The sequence below is a fragment of the Pelodiscus sinensis genome, chromosome 5 (assembly GCF_049634645.1).
Source record: "Pelodiscus sinensis isolate JC-2024 chromosome 5, ASM4963464v1, whole genome shotgun sequence".
Classification (NCBI taxonomy): Eukaryota; Metazoa; Chordata; order Testudines; family Trionychidae; genus Pelodiscus; species Pelodiscus sinensis.
Genome location: NC_134715.1, coordinates 92,673,249 through 92,685,858, shown reverse-complemented (window position 1 = coordinate 92,685,858; position 12,610 = coordinate 92,673,249). Strand labels below are relative to the sequence as shown.

Sequence of the window (12,610 nt, the reverse complement as noted above, 5' to 3'; positions counted from 1 at the left end):
ATGTGTGGGCTTATTGTTTTACATAGTGTCATTATGAGATTTACTGTCTTATCCCACCCTTTCCTAATGTTTCCTAATATCCTGTTAGCTTTTTGGGTGCCACTACACACTGAACAGATCTTTTCAGAGAACTATCCACAATGACTCTAAGGTCTCTTTCTTGAGCATTAACAGCCATTCCTTCATTTTGTATTTTCCAATATGCATTACTTTGCATTTATCAACAATGAATTTCATCTGCCATTTTGTTATTCAGTTGCCCAGTTTTGTGAAATCCCTTTGTAAATTTTTGCAGTCTACTTTAGACTTAAAGATCTTGAGTCATTTGGTAACATTTGTAAACTTTGCCACCTCACTATTTATCCCTTTTTCCGAATCATCAATGAGTATGTTGAACAGTACTGGCCACAGTATAACTCCCTGGAGGGCAAAGGTATTTACTATTCTCCATTCTGAAAACTGACTATTTATTTCTATCCTTTGTTTCCTGTTTTTTAACCAGTTACTGATCCACAGAAGGACTTCCCTGCTATTCTATAACAGCGTAAGAGCCTTTGGTTAGAGACTTTGTCAAAGGCTTTCTGAAAGTCCAAACACAAATATGTAACAAACCGTCCTGTACAAATAAAAATAAATTAACTATGGCTTTTGTAAACAGGGAGAAACGTGGGAAGGCGGGGGGACTGTTTCTTATTAACAGCGCTATTAGGAATTCTTAGCGCTTGTAAAAAATACAAATTCTGAAGTTGGTTTGTTTTCTCACCGTCCAAGAAAGCATTGCCAGAGAGGACGATTTTGTGTTGCTAGATCAGAATCTTTAGAACCAAATAGTTTAGCTAGGAGTCGAACAACAGCCAAACGCTCTTCTCCATCATTACTCTAAAAATCAAAAAGAAGCAGATAAACCATTAATCATTAACTGTCCAAATTCAGCTATAAAGAAAGTTTTGATTTATCATGTTTGTACTCATTTCAGTACAGAATTCCTCTCTACACTGATCCCTCTATAATGAGTTACCATGTTAAAATATTTACTTTAATTAATGTAATTAACATTTCTGATAAATGAAATTTAAAGAATTGTAGGTTAACACTGCTTTAGGCACTAATCTGTTTTTCATTGTTAATATTTGGTTATTTTGTACTTTACGGAGGTTTAAAATAATATATATTACAGCAATGAATCACTTGTATAGATTTATCATATAGCTGGAATCCAGAAATCTCCGAATATGTCCTACACAATGACTATTTATACAAGGGGTGTTAAGGACTAGTCAACTATTTAATAAGCATTTGGTTATCGGATAGTCTGTCGACCAGTCAATTCCCCCTTTTTACTCTCCACCCCTCTCTTCCCTCCTGAGATAGAGGCAGCAAAGGGGGGAGAAGAGGTACTTCAAAGTGGCAGCGCCACACACCTGATTGGGAATCAGTTATGCAGTGCTGCAGCTTTGAAACCCCAAGGCGATGTTTCAAAGGGGCAGCCATTGCATCGCTGATCCACGGCTCAGCTGTGCAGCACTGCCCCTTTAAAACGCCTAAGTGCTGTGGAGCTCAGGGTCAGTTGGGGACTCCCTAGCTGACTCCCGTTTCTGGGGAAATGCCGCACAGAGCCCGAGATCAATTGGGGAATCCCCAGCTGACCGCCCCAGCTCAACTGTGTGGTGCTGCTCCTTTGAAACGCTGCCTCCGTATTTTGAAGGGGCAGCCATGGAGGCTGGAGTCAGCTGGGGACTCCCCAGCTTATCGTGGGCATTTCCCCAGCTGACCCCAGACTCCATGACTTTGAAATGCCGCTGGGGACTCTTGTACATTTCAAAGCAGGCACCCGCATGCAGCCCGGAGTTAGCAGGACTTCCTGCTGGCCCCAGGCTGTACATGGAGCTCCGCAGGGGCTTTTGTACATTGCAAAGGAGGAATGTGGAAGTGCCTATCGACTAGTGGAGAAGTTGATGGAAATTCCATCAACTACTCAACTAGTCAATTAACTGTATTTTAACATCCCTAATTTATATCAGTATGAGTAATATATTCAGAAGGATCCCACTTCTGTAAAGTACTTCAGCACATGCCTACTTTTATCCATGTGAGGTAGTGCATTTGAAGTCATTAGGGCTACTCATTCTTAAAGTTAGGTTTGTGCTGAAGTATCTTCCTGAATCAGGGACAAAGAAAGAAAAACAGACTAATTGATGTTAGAGAACATTAGTGAGAGAGACCATTGAAAGAACATTAGAACATTTGGCACCTTTGATCTAAGCAGGCCCACTGGTAGTGAGCAAAGAGAGGCATGAGCCTAGACCAATAAGACTCCCATTACTGGCGAAGGATGGATGACCATTCTAGTCACACCAACATCAGTCCCACAGTGATAGAAATGTAGCCGTGTTAGTCTGGTGCCAGTTCAATGCCAATATCTTGTCCAAGCTGGAACCAAACCAAGTGGATTTGAGCATTCGAAGGCTAGTCCTGTTGTAAATATCTGACCCCACTTATGATTGCATGTTACTATAAATAGGTTTAATGATTGCTTCAGCATTTTAGGCAAGTTTGGAGTAGTTGTGTAAATACCATTCAAACTTTGAATTTTAATAGAGGAATTTATGGTTAAATTGACATTGTGTAGTATTAATAATAATAATTTCAACATATGAACGTCCAATGGGAAGAAGTGATGGAGGTCTTTTTATATCAGATTAGCTTGCTGAACAAAAGGTGGGCTCTGTCTCCAAAGGTGGTGTTGTTGGAACCATCAATGTGGAAATAGCCAGAGTAGTAGAAGGAGTAGGAGACAGGCTTTTTTCATAATCTTTGTGGACTGACAGTGTCTGGCGTTTCCTTGTAAAGACTTGTTTTGATAAAATAGGAGATTCCAGATATGGCAGGATGAGAAATCCTCCAAAGTCAGGCTTTGATGCTGGCAGTATATGGGATGGTCATCCATCTTTCACCAGTAATAGGAGGTTTTACTGATCTAAACCAGGAGTTGGCAACCTACGGCACGCATACCATAAGCAGCACGCTAGCTGATTTTCACTGACATGCGAGCCTCCCCACCAGATCTGTACGCAGACCATACAAGACTATCCTGATTTTAACTGCCACTACTCCTTGTGTGGCACAGCAGGCTCCTCTCCCACCCCCCGCAGAACGTGTAGGCAGCTCCATTGGAGTTTTTCTGGTGGGCAGCTGGGTCAGTTTCCAGTGGCACGCATTTTCTGGCCACTACACCACCACCGTGCTGCCCTCTCCCTGCCCTTGCAAGACAGCCTCTAGTGCGTGGGGCCCCCAGTCCGGACACACTGCCTCCAATGGGCCTGCTTAGAACAAAGGTGCCAAAGTGAAGATGGTTTGACTCTTTGAAGCCCGTGGATTGGTATCATGAACTCAATGAGCTTTCGAGCTTCCCAGCACTGGGTGCTAAGGGTCATACAATCTATAGAGCAGTAGTTTTCAACCCACGGTTCATCTTACCTCTATGGCAGGAGTGGGAAACCTCAGGCCCGGGGGACAGATGCGGCCCTTGGCTTGCCTGGATTTGGCCCATGAGGCTCTGTATTGGGGAGCCCGCATTGGCACTCCAGCCCTCCCAGGCACCCACCCACAGAGCTGGAGCACACAAAATCTACTAGCCTGTGTCCCCACCCCCCAGGCTCTGGTGTGCAAGGAGAATGTGAGGAGTGTCTTTCTCCTTCTCAGTCAGGGGCTTCTTACTTTGCTTCTCACTTGTGTGCGGCCCCCGACTGATTTTTCTGGGGATCAATGGTCCCTGGTCCAAAAAAGGTTCCTTACCCCTGCTCTACGGGTTAACAGACTACAGGCAGTCCACGGGTTACGTACAAGATAGGGACTGTAGGTTTGTTCTTAAGTTGAATCTGTATGTAAGTCGGAACTGGCGTCCAGATTCAGACACTGCTGAAACTGACGCCAGTTCTGACTTACGTACAGAATCAACTTAAGAACCCCAGGCGTCCCCAAGTCAGCTGCTGCTGAAACTGATCAGCAGCTGATTCCAGGAAGCCCGGGGCAGAGCAACTCTGCCTGGGGCTTCCTGTAGTCAGCGCTGGTCAGTTTCAGCAGAAGCTGACTTGGGGACGCCTGGGGCACAGCAGCTGGGGTGCTGCCGGGTTGGTCCAGTAGTGCCCAGAGCGGGCGCTGCAGGACCAATCGGCAGCACCCCAGCTGCTCTGCCCCAGAGTCCAAAACAAAAGCCTGGTCTGCTGGGGGGGGGGGGGGGGGAGGAGACACTAGCTGCGCCCCCGCCCCCCCCCCCAGCAGACCAGGGACACGGGGAGCAGAGCTGCAGCGGCAGTGGGGTGCCGCGCCTCTGAGGCTTTGCTCTGGCAAAGCCTCAGAGGCGAGGGACCCCGCCGCGGCTGCGGCTTCAGTCTGGGTGCTTGTGGTCTGCTGGAGACGGTCTCCAGCAGACCAGGGGCACCAGAGCAGCTTACGAACGGGACTTTCTCACCCCGACCTCCGGGGCGAGAAAGCCCCGTTCGTAAGTGCGGATCCGACATAAGTCGGATCCGCGTAAGTCGGGGACTGCCTGTATGTTTAACAAGTCAGCAAAAGGTTGGTACTACCATACACAGTGGTTTTCAACCTTGTAACCACAGACTGTGTCTAAAATTTCCAAAGAGGTCTGCATTTTCATCTGACATTTTTTTTTTTTTTAACAGATCTGCAAATGAAGAAAGGTTGAAACCACTGGTGTAGGAGAATCAGCCTAGGTCTGCCCAGCTGGGATCTCACTGGAGCATCACAGCATGCTCCATGTAGTGTTTCCTAGGTCTAAACTCCCAGGTGTGATGGGTTCAGGGTAGGAAGGAGTGGCAAATACTGCATTAAAAGGACATATGAACTAGCTCAAGGCAGTAGAGGCACTTTTGGTGGTCATCACTAACTAGGGGCAGGGGACAATTCTTAAAGCCCCAAATCATGGGCATAGTTGGAGTCACATGCTAGGAAACAAGATATCCCTGGAGGTGGAGACGAGTGCTGCTCAAAATCTACATTTTCATGCCACAACTCTCTTTGGGTTTACCTCTGTTAAAGAAACCACCCAGGGTCTGAAACATGAGATATTTGAAAGTAAAAGCACAAATCAACCATGCCATTACTCAATGTAAGGGAATAACATGATCCTAAATTTATATGAAAGTTATAAATGTGCCATCTCTGAGGCACAGAAAAACTGGCCACTGGCCATGCCTTGCTACCCCACCAGACCATCCTTTTCCCCTCTCAGGAGCCTCCCATTCAACAGCTGCATGCCTCCCAGCCCTAAAAGGAGGGTTCTCAAACTTCAGTGCACCGCGTACCCCTTCTGACAACAAAATTATTAGATGAAGGGGGAACAAAGCCTGTGTCCCACCACCTTAGGAAAGGGAGGAGGGGGCACAGCCAAAACTTGAGCCTCACCATGCTGAGCATAGGAATCAAAGGCAATGCCCAAGGGCTTCAGTCCCAGGCAGAGGGCCTCTAACCAGACCCCACTGTCCAGGGCTGAAGTCAAAGCTTGAGCAAAGGAGGTAGGCTTTGACCCCAGCAAATCTAATCCCAGACCTTACGGCCCCATTAAAATAGGGTTGCAACCCACTTCGGGGTCCCAGCAAAATTTCAGTACTGCTAACTTAGACACAGAAGTGATTGTCTTCTGCCTGCTCTCTCCTCACCCTGAGTTCCTATACCCATTAGGGATGTAATAGTATAGTTGATTAATCAATAAGTAAAAGCTTATAGGTTAATGCTATAGACTAGGAATGTGAAGGACTAGTCAGCTATCCAATAAGCAAATGTTTATTGGATAGTTGACAGGCTCCCCACTCCCCTTGCTGTCTCTATCAGAAAGAGGTAATGGCGGGGTGAGGGATAATGGGGGAGAGATGGAGGTATTTCAAATTGGCAGTGTCGCTTAAAGCCTGGGGCCAGATCCCGGGCTCCACGTGGTGCTGCCACTTTGAAATGCTGGGTGCAGCCCGGGGCCAGCTGGGGTGTCCCCATGTTGCACACGTCGGGCTCCTTATGGCATTTCCAAGTGGCAGGTGACCAAGGGCTCCATGCGGCACTTTCACCTTTGAAGTATAGCAAACTGCATCGACTATTTGATTAGTCAATTAGTCGATATTTAACATCCCTACTATAGACTACATGCATTCTCTTCCCTTCTCCCCCCCCCACACCCACCCAGGAAAATTTTTAGCAAGCTGACCAGCAGGCTGTCCCAGCTTGCACCAGGTCCGGGACCTACACCTGTTGCTGCCCTGCATTTAAAGTGTATTAGGAGCTGGGTGGGTGGGCAAACCCTCCCCCCAAACAAGGGCTGCTGCCGCCCCAAACTGCTGCCTCTGTATCAGAAGTAACAGTACGGGGTGACAGGCAGCCAGTCTGCGAGGGGAGCTGTTTTTTAAACTGGCTCCTCTCGCAGACTGGCACCCCCCACTGCTACTGCCTCTGATACAGAGGCAGCAGCACAGAGTGGCACGAGGCTCCTCTGGAGTGGGTCCGGATTGCACTGGGGCCCCAGGGACTACAGAAGAGTTGAGTAACCAGTAAGAATTCATGAGGTGAATCGACTATTCAATTAACCGATGTTCAACACCCCTAATATCCATGACTCTCCAAATCCCAGGAGCCTCAGACATTGAAGAAGTAACCTCAAGTCTTTTCCACTTCATACAGTCCGAAGAGCTCAGGCATGGATCAACAGCCACCATTAGCAAGAATCTTTTGGTGCAATGAGTATATGCATACCCATAGTGAAATACACATAGGGACCAGGGACTTTAAAAAGAACTGCAAAATCAAGTACTTTTGACATTCACATCAATACCAAGTGAGCTTATTACACTACATAGAGGAAAAAAAATCCTTTGTTAAAGGAAGACCTCCAGATTTTCCACTTTAACATGCCTGTTTATAATCCTATCTCCCTTATTTGATCAAATTAAAATAGCAGCCTTATGACAAAGTGTAAAAGTGCTGGTGTTCCAGTTAGCAACAAAAAGAAACCAGTTCTTAAATCTGTGACTCCCAACTTCATATTCATTTACAAGTATTGAATGCAAAAACTTCACTGTATCTTACCTTCAGTTTGAACTCAAGCTGTGGCATGACGGACAGCAACAAGTGAGGATCGATGGCAAAAAGCTCTTGTATCAAATCAAAGACATGTTCTGACAAGTCACTTACTGAAGACTTTCCCAGTACCAAAACCTGGTTAAAAAACTAGAACACACACAACCACAAAAACAAACAACAAAAATGTTATTTTATGCAGATTTTCCCCCATTTATGCAAGTACTCAAGTTTTGTTATTTTAAAAAGGCATTGTACTGATCACTTACTAAACACGCTAATTCTAAAACAATGGGACCAATACTGCATCCATTGTTAAATCAATAGGAATTTGCCTAAAATAGTATGGTTTTGGGCCCGGAAAGTCTAAAAATCAATATCTGTATTCCAATTTATCTGACCTTTATTAAAATCGATTAATTCATGAGAAACTGATAAATTAAAAAGCAAATACCTATGATAAAACAGCATAACATTCCATAACCTAATAAAAACTAAAAAACAATAACTTAAAATTCATGATCATCCATCAAAATTTAATTTTAAAAGATTAAGGAACCATAGCCAAGAATGCAAAAGTACTTTACAGTACTGAAAGAAGTCAAAGGACTTTAACACTGTCTAATTCTTTAAGAATGAATCTAGGTTGATATAGTGTTGTCAACACTCATGATTTTATAAAACAACCTTCTTATACACATACTAAATAGAATAATAGAATTATTGGGTTGAAAGAGATCTCAGGAGGTCAGAGTGTCCAACCCCCAGCCCAAAGCAGGGCCAACCCTAACTAAATCATTCCAGCCAGGGCTGTGTCAAACTGGGACTTAAAAACCTCTAGGGATGGAGATTCTAACTCCTCTCTAGGTAACCCATTCTAGTATTTCATTACCCTCCTAGTAAAACTGTCTTCCTAATATCCAACCTAGACCTCCCCCACTGAAACTGGAGACCACTGCTCCTCCTATTTCCTATTTTAGATTAAATTCTAACTAATCAGAATAAAACCTAGCTATAATTTTGATTTCGCTGTCATGAATCCTACCTCTGTAAAATGGGCTTATAGCTAAATACCTCACAGTGCTCCTACAGAATCAGTCATTATTTGTAACACACTCGGGGAGGAAGGGATGTCTGTGAGGGATTCAGGTTACCAGGTGTCTGGCCAGAATGTCCAGTTGAAAAGGACTCTGGTGGCTGCAGTCAGCACTGCTGACCAGTGTGATCAGTGGCACAGCAGAGCTGAGGCAAGCTCCCTGCCTGCCCTGGCTCCCCATAGCTCCAAGAAGTGGACAGCATGTCCTTGTGGCCCATAGGTGCAAAAGTGGTCGGAGAGGCTCCATGTGCTGCCTCTGCCCTGAGTGTAAGTTCCACAGTTCCCATTTTGCTCCAACTCTGAAGCCTCCTTCACCCACACGCCTTGTCAGAGCCTCCTAAACTCTTGGCCCAGCCAGGAGCTCTTGCTCCCCATATCCAGCCCCATCCCAGAGCTCATATCCCCAGCTAGAGCCATCACCCCTCTGACACTCTCAACACTGCCCCTGCCCAGTAACAATGAGCTAATGAGGGTGAGGGACAGCAAGCAATGCAGGGAGGAAGGATGGAGAGAGTTGGGCTGCAATAAGAAAGTTGACAACCCTACAGGAAATGCTGCAAGTGCTAACAGAATTCTACTATTACTACTAAGAACAACAAAGTACTGCCTAAACTATAACAAACAGCGAATAGTCAGCTACCTCTCTGAAACTGCTTAAACTATGTTGCATTTTCCCCGTAGATATTTTTGAAGCATCAGTATCAGCATATTATCTATTCATCAATATATCTATCTAAGAATGCATCTGTCTGCACATTCGTTTGTTCAAGAACTCCTAAACCTGGGGAGGAGCACACAAAATCTAATAGCCTGGGCCCCACTAAGATCTGGTGCGCAAAGGGTATGTGGGGAGTGTCTTTCTCCGTCTCAATTGGGGGCCACATCAGTGAGTGTTTGTTTGGGGGAAGGGGATTTTTGGGGGTGGGGGGTTGCTTTTCACTTGTGTGCAGCCTGTGACTGATTTTTCTCTGGGTCAGTGGCCCAAGATCCCAAAAAAGGTTCCCCACCCCTATCCTAAATGGTAAGAGCTAGGGCCACCAAATTTGGTATGCAGCTTCCTTTTATCATAACTTAAAGCAAGGTCAGGGTTTGCTTGTGCCTGGACACCTGGAAGCCCCAGGAAAGGGACAGTTTTCCCTAACATGCAAAAGGACAGACTGCTTTCAGAGGAATACGATAGGGGAGAGGCCATGGGGGGCAACTGAACCACCAATGGAGTGGCCAGGAGGGTAGGGGCTTCGCCATCTTGCCTACCAGAAGATTACGTAAGTAGGACCAATGTGTGTCTGGCCTCTGGAAGAGGAGAAAGAAAGGTGACACCCCCTCACCCTGAACTGAGCCAGGAAAGAGGGAAGCCTCCCTTGCCCAGGGTCAAGCCAGGAGAGAGAGAGGCTCCCTTTGTCCCAGGCCAGGCCAGGGAGGAGGGAGAGAGCCCCCACTAGCCTTTGGGGACAAGCTGGCAGGTGGGGTGCACAGTCCCCATTGTCTTTGGCTGCATTCAGGGAGAAGCTGGTGGCTACTCCCACCCTCTGCCCTGAGCCCCCTCTTCAGTCCCTGCCCTAAATACTGCACCATCCCATGCCCCTGGCCTCCTGCCCTGGAGCCCCCCACATCCCAAATGCCCTACCCTGACTCCTGCACCATCATCCCACACCACTAACCTCCTGCCCTATTAGTGCATATATTACGTACATTGGCGATACATGGTTCAATAGTCTGGACAGTCCTTTTCAACAAGACTTTTGCAAGATCAAATGCTTGTTTATTCAGGTTCTGGAATAAAGAAAGAAGAAATATCAAATGTAAAAAGACACAGTTTACTTTAAAAAGCATCTTTTAATTTTTTATTTTAAACAAAACCATGACAAATGTCTTTAGTACGAGATTTTATAAAACAAACCTACTTATTCTCAAAGTTACCAGAGCTCTATAATGTTAAATTTATTACACAGCTCCAGATTTAGAATATGCTAAAAACACTTCAAATAGATCTTAACCAGAAGCTACCTACTCCTCACACCTCCACTAAGAACTCACCATACTTGTCATTAAGTGTAGTTACTATGCTTAATATTGAATTTTTTTCCATTTCATGTTCTCATGAAAAAAATAAAGCCCACTTTGATAACTAACACCAAATAAGCCATGCAGTGGACAACTATTCTAGCTTAATAAAATATTAAGCATACGTTCTGAGCACTTAATTTTCATGTGCACACTTGTGGTAAAATTTACCCTTGTGAAGATGATCAGGCTTTGGATTAGTGTTCCATACATGGGTGTTGGTTAACCCTGTAAACCTGCAAGGAATTTTCTACAGGGCTTGTGCCAACTGATTATAATTCAATACTTAAATATTTTTAAATATATCAAAGGCATTATACCCCTCAGTTTTCATGATCAGCTGGAATTTTCAAAGTTCATCTTGAGCCGCATTTGGGCCTGAAATTTGTCATGCCTAAAAGAAGACTATCTTGCAAAATTGTAAAAAGTGAGTAAAAACTGTTAATGGAAGCTATTTTGCAACCAAACTAGAACCCATACAAAGCATTTTATTAATTTAGATATAACAAGATACTCTCTATATGAAAATCATTTAGTCTGGTTTTTTTATAAGAGGTCATAATTTTCAGTTACGACCATAGTGTGCTTTCTCCTATTTTCAGGGCAACTAAACGTATGTGAACTAGCATTCCCTCTAATTTTTTCCATCTATATGCATCACCAGTAGAAACACATGCTGCCTCTTGTAGCCTCTCTGCTAATCAGCTGGGCTGCATTTAAATCTCTCCTGTAGGGCCCCCAAATGCTCGGCTTACAGGGAACACCTTAACAGTCAGTGAACCACTGTCAACAGCTAACAGCCTGGTGCAAGAGCTCATTTAAAATAAAACAAAAAAACAAAAAAACCACAACTACAGGTTGAACCTCTCTTGTCCAGGACTCTCTGGGCCAGCAACATCTGTGGTCCACTAGGACCACAGATGGTACTAGAACAGAGAGCCCCAGCTGTAGAATTTGAGAGCAGCTGGAAGGGAAGCAGGTCTGGTGGGCAGCAGCCTGCAGGGCCAGTGATTTGTCAGCAAAGTGCCCTGGGAGAGCTGTCGACCCACAGGGGACAAAGGCCGGAGTGTAGCCATGGACATGAAGCCCGAGAAGCAGCTGCTGTCCCGCATGCGGCCAAAGGCAGAGAGCTCTGGGAGCTGTCACCACCCCAAATGCAGCCCAGGGCAAGGCACTTCAGAGCCACTGCCAACCATAGGGTCAGGCAGCCAGGAGCAGCTGCCGCCCCATGCAGAGCTGGGGGCAGGGAGCCCTGAGAGTAATTGCCACACTATACAGGGTAGGGGGCAAGGAGCAGAACCCTGGGAGTGGGCTGGGGGCACTGTTCCCTCGAAGCTGTGCAGCAGCACAACTAATTAATCAACCCTTCCTAGTCAAAAGCTCAGGGCTCCCTGCATAGTGAGGGACTGATTGGGAGGGGCTGATTAATCACCTGTGAAGCTGTGCTGCCCCACAGCTTAGAGCCGTGGTCACCAACCAGTCGATCGCAAGGCCTCGACCAGTTGATCGTGAGGCATTCGGGCAACCCCACCCCCTATTTTCCCCCCACCCCCAAGAAGCCCTACTACCTACCTCTAGTGTAGTGCCGGCTTCCCGCGGGGTGGACGGAAGTCCTGTCTGAAGCCCACGTCACTTCCAAGGGTTCTGGAAGTGCACAAGCTGCTCCCCTCCCACAGCTCTGTTGCGTGCTGGGGGAGGGGGTGTCAATCCTGAAGGAGGAGAGGGGAGGCTTCCCTGTGCTACTGGCGCCGGAGGGGTGAGTTGAACGCAGGGGTTTCCCGGCGCCGCGGGAGTGGGGGTCGGCCCCGGGGTTTGGCCGCACTGTGGGAGGGGAGGGAGTTGCCTGTGCCGGGCCGGGCCGGGCCGCAGAAGGGAGGTTTGGCCCCAGGGTAGATGCACGCGGGGGTTGGCCGTGCCGTGCCATGAGAGGTGAGTTTGACTCCGGGGCAGGTGCCCACGGGGGTTGGTCATGCTGCAGGAGGGGGTTGGCCGCGCTGCACAGCGGGAGCGGGGTTTGGCCCCAGGGCAGGTGCCCACGGGGGTTGGCCGCGCTGCAGCAGGAGATGGGGTGGGGGGGGGATCGGCCGGGCCGCGCCGTGGAAGGGGGGTTTGGCCCCGGGGCAGGCACACTCAGGGTTTCCCTGCGCCACAGGAGGGGAGGGGGTCGGGCCCAGAGAAGGCATATGCTGGCTTCGCTCTGAGAGGGAGAATCCTGGGAGGAGGCAGATGCAGGGGACTCTCTGCTGCCACTGGCACCCTGTCCCGTCCCCATTCCCCGCTCCTCAGACCCCACCCCCATGTCCCCAGCTACAGAACTCTGTCCCCATTCCCATCTCCACTCCCTGAACTCTGTCCCCACTAGCACCCTGT

At 47.2% G+C, this 12,610-nt stretch overlaps 1 protein-coding gene across 5 annotated transcripts in view; it reads right to left on the bottom strand.

The window, feature by feature from the left end:
- PDS5A (PDS5 cohesin associated factor A) overlaps positions 1-12,610 on the bottom strand; it is a 154,927-nt gene that overhangs the window by 71,387 nt on the left and 70,930 nt on the right. For all 5 annotated transcript variants that reach the window (XM_025187940.2, XM_075930551.1, XM_025187941.2 and 2 more), the window contains 3 exons: positions 9,869-9,949; positions 7,090-7,230; positions 764-879 (listed from right to left, as the gene is read on the bottom strand). In XM_025187940.2, coding sequence (XP_025043725.2) covers positions 764-879; positions 7,090-7,230; positions 9,869-9,949 — 338 coding nt within the window. The remainder of the gene's footprint in view (positions 1-763; positions 880-7,089; positions 7,231-9,868; positions 9,950-12,610) is intronic.